The sequence below is a fragment of the Gekko japonicus genome, unplaced genomic scaffold (assembly GCF_001447785.1).
Source record: "Gekko japonicus isolate JY-2015 unplaced genomic scaffold, Gekko_japonicus_V1.1 scaffold463, whole genome shotgun sequence".
Taxonomy (NCBI): Eukaryota; Metazoa; Chordata; class Lepidosauria; order Squamata; family Gekkonidae; genus Gekko; species Gekko japonicus.
This window is the reverse complement of record NW_015160224.1, coordinates 221,343-236,545: the sequence shown is the minus strand read 5'-3', so window position 1 is coordinate 236,545 and position 15,203 is coordinate 221,343. Positions and strand designations below refer to the sequence as shown.

At 46.9% G+C, this 15,203-nt stretch overlaps 1 protein-coding gene across 13 annotated transcripts in view; it reads left to right on the top strand.

Annotated features, from left to right (window-relative positions):
- The window catches only part of FNBP1 (formin binding protein 1), a 173,824-nt gene that overhangs the window by 102,738 nt on the left and 55,883 nt on the right, over positions 1–15,203 (top strand). For all 13 annotated transcript variants that reach the window (XM_015411601.1, XM_015411679.1, XM_015411671.1 and 10 more), the window contains exons 7-8: positions 1,193–1,321; positions 8,144–8,290. In XM_015411601.1, the coding sequence (XP_015267087.1) occupies positions 1,193–1,321; positions 8,144–8,290 (276 nt within the window). The remainder of the gene's footprint in view (positions 1–1,192; positions 1,322–8,143; positions 8,291–15,203) is intronic.

Genomic DNA, 15,203 nt, shown 5'->3' with positions numbered 1-15,203 from the left:
TTCACTTCCCAAGGGCATGTGAGCCCTATCTGAAATGGCCCTGGTGAGGCACTGTTGCCCCATTCAGGAAACATAACAAGTAGCCTATGAGCATGTATGGAACCCCTCCTAGGGCAAATCGTGGTCTCCCCGAGCCATTGCAGTCAGGAAAATGGTGCAGGGGAAACCTTTAAGCTCTTTCCCCATTGTGTGCCATAGTCTTGGTGTAAATTGGCCACCCACTCATCTAGGAAGCACAGAACTCCAGAACATGTCTCTTACCCAGGGATGTCCCCAGGGGAAACATCATGTGTCTTGTCCAGTCTGAATCCTTCTTTCTTTCTTTTTTGCCATCAAGTCACAGCTGACTTATGGTGACCCTGTGGAGTTTTCAAGGCAAGAGACATTCAGAGATTGTCCGCCATTGCCTGCCTCCATGTCACGACCCTGGCATTCCTTGGAGGTCTCACATCCAAATACTAGACAGGGTCGACCCTGCTTAGCTTCTGAGATCCGATGAGATCGGGCTATCCTGGGCTATCCAGGTCAGTGTGGCCTGCATCTACTGGCCATCTATTTCACTGGGTGACTATGAGTACTAATAACATGGAAAATAGAGGGAAAAGTTCTGGATTAGAAAGGTGCACACACATTCCTAATTTGAAGCTTGCAAATGCAAATAATGCAAAAATCAGGTCTTTCTATTAGGGACCTCATGGTGGTATTGGGCTAGGACTTCCCTTAAGATGCCCTTTTAGAGGGTCAAACTATACAATTTTGAATGAGTCAGGTCTGGGTTTCCGGACCCAACTCTCTTGCCGTACAGCCACACAGCAGCTGCAGGAACAGGCAGATAAACGTCTGCAGGAGTAGGGGGATGAGAGCCTTCCCCCTATTTTCCCTGTCTGAAACAGCTCCAGGGGGAGTTATTTACCACATTTTGGAGCTGCACTTGCTGTTCCCTGCAGCTACTGTACCGGGTTCAAGGAACCCGGTCCTGTCTTGTGAGAAATGGTATCTTGTAGTTTGGCCCAGAGTATTTACAGAATATGACCCACGTACGGTTTTTTTGTTAAAAACCTTAGGTCTCCCTGGGTGCAGCAGTCTGTGACCAAATGTTCACAGTGGCCATCAGACTTGATACTGGCTATTCGATTGAAGATTCTCATTGAGGAGACCCGTTTTGAAACATTCTCACCTTTTCCTCCCCCAGGCACGGCAGCAGGCACAGCTCCGTCAACAGATGGCTGAAGACAGCAAAGCGGAATATTCGTCAACGCTACAGAAATTCAACCATGAACAGCACGAACATTATCACACACACATACCCAACATCTTCCAGGTGAGGGCACCTTTATGCTGGGCCTGCAGTGACCCTTCTAGGATGCATTCAGACATCATGAGCAACAATGGTTTGTGCAATGAACTCTGGTTAGTCAACCAGATATAAGTCACAAATCCAAGTTCTTGCCTTTTCTAGCTGCCTCCCCCCATTATCCTCCTTACACTGTCATCTCTGTGGCCAGGCGGCCATGGAATGGGCAGCTCAACAAAATATTGCTTGTTGACTTATTGACAAATGACAGTTAAAATTGCATTTAACAAACCATCCTCGTTTACAATGTTACTTGCTGCACTGATACTGCTTTGTAGGCCCAGATGACACCACGCTAGCAATAGCAAAGCGGAAAAAAGATGCACACGATTGCAAATCCAGAATTAATTTTAGACACGCTCCTAGCAGAGTGGAAATTAAGGAGGAACAGAAGATAGTGATTCCATCATGGCTGAAGGTGGGGGGGGTGTTTGGCCAATGAAGATCTGGATTTACGCACACGCTAAACTGCAGTTTTGACCCTCAGAATATGAGGGGCCTGTAAATACTTTTTTTAAAACGAAATTATCATTTTCGAGTGATGATGTGGGGCCTCTTAAACGACGTAGGGGTATTTAGCATCCGACAATCTCCCATCTTACCAGCCAGCATTCAGACCTTGGCAGGGGTCCCCAGCTTTTTGAGCCTGTGGGCACCTTTGCTGACACAGGGTGGTGTGTGCACAACCACATAAAGACTGCTGCAGGAGGCGAAGCCCATGATAAAATGACTGCTACGGGAGGCGGAGCCAACTACAAAACATCAGAGAGTGAGGTTAGGCATACACAGTAATTCTTCGACATCTCAGGCAGAAGCTGTGCTGAACAGAATTCTAAAACGAACATTTTAAAAAAATATTTCTTGCCTACACACAGCTTTCCTTCACTCACATGGTGAAGATTTATTTATTTTATTTATTCAGCTGATATCCTGCTCCTTTCCCCGCCAAGCAGGGCTACGGTGCTTGCACTGTGGTGGCAGCTGCTGCTGAAGTAACGTTTAAAAAACCCCTGTACAGCCAACCAGTGACCAATCAGAAGCCCTGCTGGGCAAAAAACCCCACTGGCCCCACTCAGTTCCTAGAAGCACCTGGCATGTGTCAGGGAAGGGGTTGGCAGGCACTATGGTGCCCACGGGCACTGCGTTGGACACCCCTGGCTTAGGGCCTCAGCATGTCTTAAGTTAGCCCTGATTCAGCCTCCTGGCTGAAGTTGGCCATCCCTGGCTTAAATCACCCTTTACCTCTTATGAGGAGCTTGCTGGGGTCACAGCGCTAGTAACTAAACAGGGGCCTGTTTCTTTATGAACTAGAAACTGCCTAAAAGCAAAGTCCCATTCTTGAAATGGAAACTGTCACGTCACAAATAAAAAACTTTTTTAAAAAACAACCGTAGTGTGTCTTTGTGAGCATACAGGGTGTCCAAAAGCAACCGATTTCCCTCTCTTCCTCCAAGCCGACACCTCAGATAACTATTCCGTTGCTGGATAGGCCATGGTGGTTTGTGTGGCTGCTGGGGTGGGGGTGGGGGGGGTTAGATTTATAATTGGGAGGAATTTATAATGGGTGAGTCAGGGTGAGAGGAAGCCGGATGGTGATATCACTGTTTTTCATTCTGGTTTTCATTCTATCGCCACCTCTGTTCTGCAGCTATGACATGAGAAAACATTTGCATTGTGATGGTGCCGGCTGGTGCCAGCTGAAAACAGCCACAGCTGCCTGTTTGTGGCTTTGCTTTGCGGGCCCAAATGTCAGTGATTTTTAAGCTTTGTCCACCATCTGAGTCTTCTTTCAGGTCTGGATGCTGGCCGATGAGATGGGAGATGGTCAGATACTAAAATCCAGTTACACAGTGCCTTGAAAGTGCATTATTTAGTGTATGTGAAAGTGCCCAAAGTTTGTCTCCTGAACTAACTACAACTAATGTCACTCTGTGGCAACTTTTGAAGCCCAGATTTTGAAAACGTGGATAGCAGCAAGACAACCAGTTTTTCCTCTAAATTCTCTGGGCCTCAGCCTCTGGAAAAAAATGCCTCTGAGCATGTAAGGAGAGTACCTTCTTCACTACATTGCTGTGCCACCTGACGAAGACACACATCCAGGGACCAGACACTCTCCACTCATGCAATACTGTTTAGGGACAGAATAACACCAACTGCATTCTCTTGAGCTTCTTTGCTTTGTCGCTGGCAGAACCTATATTAGCATTTGGTACAGATGCTAAACAAAAATACTGCATAGCCCCATCTACTTTGTTATCCTCCATATAGACCATCATTTGTCAAATACTCCCTTCTGCTTTCTGCATAGAACGCTTTGTTCAAAAGAATAAATGGATACAAATCTGACACTTTTAAAAAATAGCAATATTTTGAAATCAGTAGGAGAGCTAAAGTTCACCATTCATCTGTAAAAGAACTTCAAAAGAATACTTCCAACATGAAACAGTTGAAGTTCTAGAAGTTCATCAAGAAATCTGACACGATATCCAAAGGAATTAACAAAGAGCTGGGATTCCTCAGTCACCAGAGGTGTTAACTAGCATAGCAAAACTAGGGAAAGTGTTATCACTTATTACTGCTTCTGTGGATGGTATTTATCCTTTTCTTAATCGCACTCATAGCCTTTCTCTATATATGTGTCTGCCTAGCAAGGACACACTACATGCATCTGATGAAGTGGACTTTAGTATGTGTGTCGCTATGCAGAGGCAGGCAATGGCAAACCACCTCTGAACACCTCCTGTCTTGAAAACTCTATGGGGTCACCATAAATAAGTTGTGACTTGATAGTTCTTCCCACTACTACTAACATAAATTACAGTATTAAAAAAACAATAAATCGGTTTTGTATTCACACTAAATAGGTAACAGGCCAAATTCTTGTCATTTGGAGATGCCTGCATTTATGGGAGGGGGGCAGTATGGGAAGCTCCGCCCTGCTTCTGGTTTTGCCCCGGGCATCTGCAGGTCTGGGGAGCAACCAACCATTCCTCCTGCCCTTGCAAACAAAGGACAGTAGAGTGGATTAAAAGGAAGCTGCCACTTATATGGTGACTAAAAAGGGTAAAGGTTTCCCTTGCTTGAAAGCTCAGTTGAATCCGACTCTAGGGGGCGGTGCTCCTCTCCATTTCTTAGCCAAAGAGCCAGCGCTGTCTGAAGACGTTTGCATGGTCATGTGGCCGGCATGACTAGACGCTGAGGCACGCAATGCTGTTACCTTCCCACCGAAGTGGTACCTATTTATCTCCTTGCAATTTCTTGCTTTCAAACTGCTAGGTTGGCAGGAGCTGGAACTAGAGACGGGAACTCACTCCCTCACGTGGCACTAGGGTCTTGAACTGCCAAACTACAGACCTTCCGGGCTGCAGCTCAGCGTCTTAACCTCTGAGCTACTGCGGACCCTGTATGGTGACTAGGGGGTGTGTGAAAAATATATATTGGTATTTTTCGGGTTCGGGTTTATTGAATTTGCCGATATTCAAGAATCCAAATATCGGTATGATATTTGGATTCAGGAGGTATTCAGGAAAGCTGAATTATTCAGCTTAAAATGGCTGGCAGTAGGGGTCATTTCATTGCTCCGTTTCACTCCCTCCCTGCTTTGAAGGGGGGACCAGAAAGGGAGTGTTGAAACGGCTTCCTGCCCTTTAAACTGAATAGCTGACTTGCCAGGGCACCTGGCCCAGCTGTTAGGCTGAAATGCCTGAGAGCCATTAAACTGGTCAGTTTCACTCCCCTCCACTTGGAAATGGAGGGAGAAACTGACCGGTTTTAAAGGCTGGTAGGCACAGAAGTGCTCACCCAAAAGTGGGTCAACTTTGCACCGCTTAACTAACCTGAATAAAAGCTGAATTCTTCTGGCTTTCATTTGGGCCAGTTATATCGGTAGCCAAATCAAATTAGAGAATTTGATTCGACTGAATATATACCTGAATTTATTCGGCTTAGTATATACCGAGCACACACCCCTAATGGTGATTTTCTTGACTCTGTGGAACACTTGACAATGGTCATTTCCACATTACAGTGCATTTGTGGAGCTCCCAGGGTTTCCCCAGGTTTTCTCTGATCTTTCTCAAACCTACTTTGCTGCAAAGTTTTCTGAAAACTCGCAGTAAAGCCTGGATGGCTACCCTGTGGGTGATAAAGTTTAGACTTTCCCACCCATGTGGCATTCATTTTTCCCAACACTGTCCCCACAGTGGCTATTTCTCCACCACCAGGGGGGCTTTAAAAAAATTGGCAATTGAATATTATTGTATTGACATAACATCATCATAAAATTTGTCCCATGTTCTCTTCAAGCTTTCATTTTTAATAAGTAAGTCTTTATCTCCATTGTGAACATATAAGAGGAAATGCACGTCTCTGCAATGAAAAAGGATAGAGACTTAAGGAAGCTGGGAATTCAGAGATTTTTCACATATTGTTTTAGCTTTATGCTGATATAAAAATATTCAATTGCTGATTTTTAAAAATTGGAAAAGCCCCAGTGGCCTCAGGAAAAGGGTGTGTGTGGCTGCTGCTCCTGTGGAACTGGGCCAGGGAACCTTTGGGGAAACTGGCCACGTAGAAGCCCTCTTGCAGCTGTGCTGTCTCAGCAGCCGCACCAGCAGTTGTGATCCCACACAAGCCCCTCCCCATGTGGCAACCAGCACTATTTGACTGTGGTCAAACAACAGGTGGTCTCTTGGTCAGGCAGTTCTCCCTACTGGATCAGCTAGTTTCCCAGGCCTGTTCATCATGTGCCAAAATAGCCCTGAGAGAGTTTCGCTTGGGGAAAAGGATGTCTTTCTTGGGGTCCTTCCTGGAATTGTTTCCAGCCATCCTTGAGAAGGTTGAAGTCAAACCGGACATCTCGGGCTGTGTTTGGCAGCCAGCCCCTGCTCGGGTCACGTGGCAAAGCCAGAAAGCACGTACCTTTGATTCATTCACGGGCTTCTGCATGCTCATACTGTTTGCAGTTCATCATTTCAGGCATGTGCAACATCTGTTTTCCTTGGAGGCCTACGCCAGAGTTAGATGCTGGAGGTCTGTGCTGCTCCTTTTCTGTGAATACTGCTGTGAGCAGGGCCAACTAGAGTTAAATCTTGGCTTCTGTTGCACATGGGGACAGGCAGGGAATTGTGTTCCCAACTGCAGCCTTTAGCCATGCTTCAGAAGGGGGGAGGGCAAACAGCTCTTCCACCTGCGAGTACACTTGAACCCATGAAGCTGCCCTGTACTGCATCAGACCCTGGGTCCATCAAAGTCAATCTTGCCTACTCAGACTGGCAGCAGCTCTCCAGGGTCTCAGGCTGAGGTTTTTCACATCACCTGCTACCTGACCCTTTTAACTAGAGATTCTTAGTGGAACAGCTCCCCCCCCACAGCGTGGTGTGGTGGTGAAGAGCAGTGGCCTCTGATCTGAAGAGCTCGTTTTGATGCCCCACTCCTCCTCCACGCAAAGTCTGCTGGGACACCTTGGGCCAGTCACAGTTCTCTCAGAGCTCTCTCAGCCCCACCGACCTCCCAAGGTCATTGTTGTGGAGAGAGAGAGGAAGGGAAGGCAGTTGTAAGCTGCTTTGAGACTCCTAAAGGTAGAGAAAAAATGGTGTATAAAATCCTACACTCCTTCTTCCCCTAAAGGGGTTGGTCCCCCTTCCCCACCCCCTTTGCTGCTAGCAACGATAATTCCCCCTTTGCCAGATGCCCTCGTCGGTATAACTGAGTCCGTACAGTTCACTGCTGGAGGCAACGGATGAGAGGGTGTCAGAATAGCTGCTGCCTGCCCTCTCTCTGAAACAGAGGGAGGAGGGGGGGTATCTAGCATGTGTGAAGGAGGGCTTTGTGCTGTCTCAAAACCTGGAGCTGGCCACCAGGACACCCACACACACACACACACTCTTTGTTCATTTGAAGTCTGCATGTAGAACGGAGCCCCCCTCCCACACCACAAAGGGTTTTTTTAATGTTTTTTTTATTTTTTTCAATTTTTAACAATTCTAACACTTCAAACAGTGAACAATTAATCTTCCAATTACATTCACATCTTGTAAATAGTTCCTGAGTATGTACAACGTTATAACATGTTCAAAGAATTACAATACATTACTCATCACACTTCCGAATATGTTTTCAGTAGAAAGATAACAGACTTGGCGTAAACTTAATAGAAACATTAGGAAGCAATCTGAACTATTGGAGCGGTAAGAAAGAGAAGAAAGAAAAGGAAACTTCTATTATCAACTTACAATATCAAGGTTTTTGAGAGTGTCCTTGTGCATGTTACATTCTGATGCACCAGGGCATCACTGGAATATTACCTAATGGTTTAGGCCTGTTATGTAAGAAACAGGCTTGGAGTCGTGTCTCTGATAAATGAGACTCTCCAGGCAGTGGGCAGGGAAGACCCAGGAGTCTGGGGTGGGGTGGGCGCCCAGCGGATTCAGAGAAACAAGGGCTGGCCTCCCTCCCAGAGCTTCTGTAAATACCCCAAGAAAGTAACGTGGGGAGACTTCTCTGAGGACTTTAAAGCCCAGTCTTTATTGTTATTAAATATTAATTAATTGCTTTTGTTATATTTAGTAATCTGTTCGCTGATTGGCTGAATAGCTTTGTTTTACTAGGCACCTTAGCGGGTAGTTTCAAATATTGTGCCCATTCAAATGATATCGTGCTTTCACTGGTGGACTGAATCATTCTGTTGTACTTGTTATCCAACCGCCGCCCCAGTGAGAAAGACCGACTGGAAGTGAAAATAAATAACACTGTCTGAATGCCATGTTATTAATGCTGCTGCTCTTTCAGAAAATACAAGAGATGGAAGAGAGGAGGATAGTCCGGATAGGCGAATCCATGAAGACCTTTGCAGAGGTGGACCGGCAAGTTGTCCCCATCATCGGGAAGTGTCTGGATGAGATCACCAGGGCAGCTGAGTCGATACATCAGAAGAACGTGAGTTGGCAGCTTCTTGAACGTGTTGTTTCTTTTGAGGAAACCCATCCATGGGATACTGCAATAAAATGTGATCTTTCAAGGGGTTTTGTGAAATCATCTGCGAGTTGAATTGATCAGCAGGGAAATGCCAGCAGTTTGCTTCCTAAAATGGCACTTTGGTAGCCCTAGGTAAAGGTGAAGGTTTCCCCTGCTCAAAAGCCAGTCGAATCCGACTCTAGGGGGCAATGCTCATCTCCGTTTCAAAGCCGAAGATCCAGCGCTGTCCGAAGACGTTTCCGTGGTCATGTGGCCGGCATGACTAACTGCCAAGGCGCACGGAATGCTGTTACCTTCCCTCCGAAGCGGTACCTATTTATCTACTTGCAATTTCTTGCTTTCGAACTGCTAGGTTGGCAGGAGCTGGAGCCAGAGACGGGAGCTCACTCTGTCATGCGGCACTCGGGTCTTGAACTGCTGAACTACCAACCTTCTGGTCTGCAGTTCAGCGTCTTAACCATTTGAGCCACCGCTGCCCCACTTGGTGGCCCTAGGTAAAGGTAAAATTTTTCCTTGCTCAAAAGCTAGTCGAATCTGACTCTAGGGGGCGGTGCTCATCTCAGTTTCCAAGCTGAAGAGCCAGCGCTGTCTGAAGACGTTTCCGTGGTCATGTTGCTGGCATGACTAAGCGCCGAGGCTCACAGAACGTTGTTGCCTTCCCACCGAAGGCGGTACCTATTTATCTACTTGCAATTTCTTGCTTTCGAACTGCTAGGTTGGCAGGATAAATCTACTCCTGGGTCGTTATGCCAACTCAGAGGAAGGGAGATCCTTTCTGTGCCTGGTACACTATTTACATTCAGACCTGTTCTAAAGAGACAGCGTGTGCACATGTGGATGCACAATCTCTGGTCATGTGATAGTCGCGTGGCCAAGGATCGTACATATTGTAAAATGTACGGTTGTTATATTCGTTTTGTTAATACAGCAGCCTCCATGCGAGCTCAGAAAAATCAGAGGTACTAAATCAGCAGAAAATCACTATTTATTTATAATAAAATATGATCCCAGTTAATCTAAAGGCTGTCCTGGTGTTAGTGTGTGTTAAATGCCATCAAGGCATGTCTGACTTCTGGTGATGCTGTGAATGAATGACCTCCAAAGCATCCTATTGTCAACAGCTGCAAACTGAGAGCCTTTGTGGCTTCCTTGACTGAATCAATCTATCTCATGTTAGGTCTTCCTGTTTTCCTGCTGCCTTCCACTTTTCCTAGCATTATTGTCTTTTCTAGTGTCTCTTGTAGTAGTTAAGAGCGATGGCCTCTAATCTGGAGAACAGGGTTTGATTCCCCACTCCTCCTCTGCACGCAGCCTGCCAGGTGACCTTGGGTCAGTCACAGTTCCTTTGCCGCCATAGCGGCTCGAGTCGGCTCTTCGGGTCAACGGACCCCCTGAAGTCTTAGCTCCGAGACCGGAGCAGAAGAAAAAACAAGAAGGAAGGTCAAGAGAGAAAAGAGGAAGAAGAACAGGCAAGGCAACATGCTTAAAAGGAGAAAAAGATCAGAGGCTTTCTAACTTCAGCTAAGCCTAGCTAAGCTATGCTGCTGCTCCCTAGTGAGGCAGGAACCGAACTGGGGATGGGCTATTCCGAAGGCGCCAACAGGAAGGGGAAAAAACAACTTCCTGCCTCCCTAGGGCTGCCAATTCTCCCCGGGGGGCGGATTCCCCCCCCGCTTTGGAGGCCTGATTTCCGCCCCCGCGGAATCGGGCCCCGGGGGAAACCCCACCCCCGCGTGCACGTCACAGGCAAGTGACGTCATGACGCCGGGCACGCTGGGGGCGGGGCCACAGCCATTTGAGGGGAAAACTCTATGTGCATGCGGCGTGCATGCGCGTGTGCGCTCCAGGAGCCACCCCAGAGTCCCCCGCCGGTGAGGTAAGTCGATTTGGCAACCCTATGCCTCCCTATAGGCACGGTGGGAATAACCCATACAGATGTCCTCCTTTCCTCAGAGGAGAAGGTCCCTTCACGGTAAGTGTCCAATGGTCGTTCTCTCAGAACTCTCTCAGCCCCATCTCCCTCACACGGTGACTGTAGTGGGGAGAGGAAGGGAAGGAGATTGTAAGCCACTCTGAGACTCCGTAGGGTAGAGAGGAGCAGGGTATAAAAACCTACTCTTCTTCATAATGTGAATACAGTAGTCTCAGTTTAGTCATTTTAGCTTCTAGGGAGAACTCAGGCTTGATTTAATTTACAACCCATTTATCTTTTTGGTGGTCTACAGTAGCCATTAAACTCTTCCCCAACACCGTGTTTCAAATGAATCAAATTTCTTCCTGTCAGCTTTCTTCATTGTCCACCTTTAACACCATATATTTCTCCTTATATATAACTAGGAATAAGGCCCATCGTGGAAATAAATACAATGAGCGCTAGAAAGAGGCTCTGGGACAGTGCCAAGGCCGTGGGCACTCAGAATCAATTTGCCATGCCAACCTAAGAAGGGTATAAGGACACAGAGTCCACCGTTTTCTCCAGGGAAACGGATGAATACCATCCGGAGAGCAGTTGCAATTTTGAGTGACCTCCGGCCCCCACCTGGAGATTGAACACTATCAAGATGATTTGTAAAACTTTTTAGACTTTATAAAATTGCAAAAGGTTTTTTCAGCATTTTCAATGTTACAATATTGTAAAAAAAAGTCCAACATAGTCCAACATTACCACAAGGCAAAAAATGATAGGAAAAGGTACCAGCAGCCACCCCATTCCTGCCACAGATATGTGGCAGTCAGGGCTTCAGAGCACGGTGGGGGCTGCTGGTGGGGAGGAAATGGAAAGCTGATCAATGAGGGGGGAATGTAGGTTGCTGCTTGGCTGGGACGTAGATAGGGTTGCCAACTCCAGATGGGAAAATCCTGGAGATTTGAGAGATGGAGCCTGGAGAGGGTGAGGTTTGAGGAGGAGTGGGGCCTCAGACAGATACAATGCAATAGACTCTGCCCTCCAAACCAGCCATTCCGTAATGGGGAACCACTGTTGGCAATCTCCAGGTGGGGGCTGGAGGTCACTCAGAATTGCAACTGCTCTCCGGATGGTATTGATCCGTTCCCCTGGAGAAAATGGTGGACCCTGTGTCCTTATACCCTGCTTAGGTTGGCATGGCAAATTGATTCTGAGTGCCCACGGCCTTGGCACTGTCCCAGAGCCTCTTTCTAGCGCTCATTGTATTTATTTCCACAATGGGCTTTATTCCGTGTGTGTGTGTGTGTGTGTGTGTGTATGCATATGGCCTAGCCAACATTATTCAAATTGTAAAAATGATTTTGGCAAAGCTACTCTGGTAAATGAACTCCTCTATTTCAATGATTTTTCAGTACTCTGCAAAACTGTTTTTGCCAGTCCTTTTACTGTGCCCTCATTTGCCCGCATGCCCTGTTGCTGTCCCTTTCGTTCAGTAATGTCGTTGCGTAGCCAGATCTGATAGCGTTTGCTCTCTTATATCATTCTACTTATTGTGTCATTCCAGTTTGTGTGAGAAATAAATGGGCTGTGAAAGTGGTTAGAGAAGATTGCTGTCCCATTGCAATTGGTACTTCGAACCCAATAATTCTGAACTTTTGTATATTCAATGCTGCTTTATCATTTACATTATTTATTATTTATTCAGATAATTTATATCCCGTATTACTACTATATGGAAATAGTATCCACATCGGATTGTAGTATAAAATTAAAACAGTGGGTAAGATTTAAGTTGTTCTGGATTTCTGGCTTCCTGTTTTGACATTTATCTCTTTCTGCTACATAAAGAAACGGCTATTTTTAGCTTCTTTGTATCGGTAGGATGTTTGGAGCACAAGGAAAGGATGTGATATGATAGATTAATTTTTTTAAAGGGTTCAAAATGCTGGGGAGGATCCAGAAGCCCAGGATGTATCATCAGTAGTTCACTGGTTTGTTTTCCGTTTTTCATTTTGTCTTTCCCCTGGAGGTTAGTCTCACATCTGTTTCTGTATATTTTTCTCTTTATGGTGTGGTTCAAATGCAGTGCCATACCTCAGGCTCATGTGCTCTTCCCCCTTCCCTTCATGCACTATAGCAAAGTTTGAGTCCAGTGGCAACTTTAAGACTAACAAAGTTTTATTCTGGGTATAAGCTTTTGTGTGCATGCTTTGAAGCAGGGGGAAGTGAAACGGAACAGTGAAATGGCTGCCAGCCATTTCGGCCTATCAGCTGACAAGAGCACCCACCCCACTGTTAGGCTGAAATGGCTGTGAGCCATTAAACCCATCTGTTTTGCTCTCCCCCCCCCCCTTCCAAGCAGGGAGAAGAGAAATGGACCGGTGAAATCAGTGCCGTTGTTAGGCTAAAATGGCTGACAGCCATTGAAACATGACAGAGGATCAGGTCCGCCCATCAGCTATTAGGTTTAAATGGCCACCAGTGTTCCCAAACTGGGGGCCCAAACTGGCTGGTTCAGGTCGGGGTTCAGTTCTGGAGCTTCCCCGAACTGAACTGGAATTTTTAGGTTTGTGCCCATCCCTACTTGCCATTCCCTTCAAATACTGGTTATTCTAGCATCCAAGCTAGCCTTCCAAGATTTCCTTTCCCCCCCAAGTGTCCTATTTTGTTTTCTTTTTTCAAGTGTCCTATTTGTTTCCCTGCTGAGGCACATTTGGTCCTAGAGTCATAGGTAACACACCTGTGCACTTCTACTCACATTCAATCTCTTTTAGGGATGGGCACAAACTTAAAAATTCCCGTTTGGGGCAGCCCCCAAACTGCGTCAAAACTGCCCAGAACTGAACCAGCAAGTTCGGGTCGAGGTGAAATGGATGGGTTTAATAGCTCACAAGCATTTCAGCCTACCAGCGGGGCGAATACACCTGTCAGCTGTTAGGCTGAAATGGCTCACAGCCATTTCACTCATTACGCTCCCCCCCATTTGGAGTGGGGGGGAGTGAAACGGATGGGTTTAATGGCTCACAGCCATTTCAGCAGCGGGGTGGGTGTCAAATGGCAGCCATTAAACCAGTTGGTTTTCCTCCCCCCTGCTTCCAACCAAGGGAAAGTAAAACAGAATGGTGAAATGGCTGGAAGCCATTTCACCATTCCGTTTCGCTTCCCCTTGCTTCAAAGCAAAAACGTCTAGCGAAACGGCTCACAGCCATTTAAACCTAAAAGCTGATGGGCAGACCTGCGCTGCTCAGCTGTTAAGTTTAGATAGCCTGAAGAGCTGAACCAAACCAGACAAAAGTCCGGTAAATTTTCAGAGAAGGCGCCAAACATTGGTTTGGAGGTGCCAAACCGGGCCAAATTTGTGTCGAATTTTGGCTTGTGAACTGGTTTGTGCCCATCCTTAATCTCTTCCACCATGTGCAGCATATCCTGTCTCTAGCCGGAGGAAGATGTGTGGTAGTGATAGAGATGCATGGCTGCACAAATGGGCAAATTGGACTGGAGGAATTTGCACCTGAGTCCCAAGCCGTCAGGAACAAGGGCTTGCAAGCTCTCTGTCACACTCATACGCACACTTTCCCAGGCTGCCTCTGTTCCTTTTGCCCACCTTTGGGATTCATAGGTGCTGCTGCCAATAGTAGTCACAGAGAGATTCTGTTTGTGTGAAACAGAGAAGCAGCAATCCCAATGCTCTCCTCTGTCAAGTGCCCCTTAAACGTGTGAATCTTTTGTACACCGATTCAGACCCTTGGTCCATCAAAACTAATATTGTCTACTCAGACTGGCAGCAGTTCTCTAGGGTCTCGGCCAAAGATATTTCACATCACTTACTACCTGATCTTTTTAACCGGAGATGCCAGGGACTGAATCTGGGACCTTCTGCCCTACCACTGAACCACGGCCCCTCTTTTTACCGCTTCTCACACCCACAATCCTATGCCTGTTTGCTAAAAATTAACTACTGTTGACAGAGCCGATTCAACAAGACAGTGCCGTTACTTGGCAGTACTTCAGGGAAGGATGTGGCAGCACTTTACTGCCCTGATTTGGATGGGCCAGGCTAGCCCGATCTCATCCCATCTCAGAAATTAAGCAGGACTAGCCCTGGTCAGTATTTGGATAGGAGATCGCCAGGGAAGCCCAGGGCTGTTATGCAGAGGCAGGCAACCGCAAACAACCCCTGGAGGTCTCCTGCCTTGAAAACCCTGCAGGGTTGCCATACGTCAGCTGCACCTTGGCGGCACTTCTCACCCCTACTTTAGTGAAGGCTACAATCCTGTACACACTTAGATTTGGGGTGTAAGGCCCATTGAACTTAGTGAGATTTCCCTCTGAATAAATGTGCAGAGGATCCCTGTTTGCTACTCTGGGAGAGCAACCCACCATTCCTGCCAGCCTCACACCCTGCAGTCAGTCAGTCAGTCAGTCTCTCTCTCTCTCTCTCTGAAAAAAACCAAAGGCAGGGCCATGTAACTGTCTGAACGAAGCTGCAAGGAATTTAAAGGGATGGACATCCTGGCTTGGGCTGTGCAATGTGGGTGATTCAAAATGTTCTTTGTGCTTTGTGTAAACAAAGATGTGTAGGGAGCTACAAGCCCTGGGTGGTCAGAAGGCCAATTCTGACCCCTCGGACAGAAGGGCAGAGCCGGCAGAGCTGCCAGTCCCCTGCTTGGAAACTATTAACTCCTCATCCTGCTTCCCAAAGAGGCCAAAAGAGAGCCATCATTCCCTTTATGGGTGACCACCAGGGAAGTCCAGGGTCACCATGCAGAAGCAGGCAATGGCAGATCACCTCTGAATGTCTCTTGCCTTGAAAACCCCAAAGGGTCCCTCTAAGTCGTTTATTGAGAAATATCTTAGAGCTGTTACAAATAATGCCCAAGGTGGCTTAGATTCATCCCAAGAGAGCAGGGTTGCCAGGTCCTCTCGTCACTCCAGCTGGGGGATTTGGGGGGAATTCTGGGGGTGGGT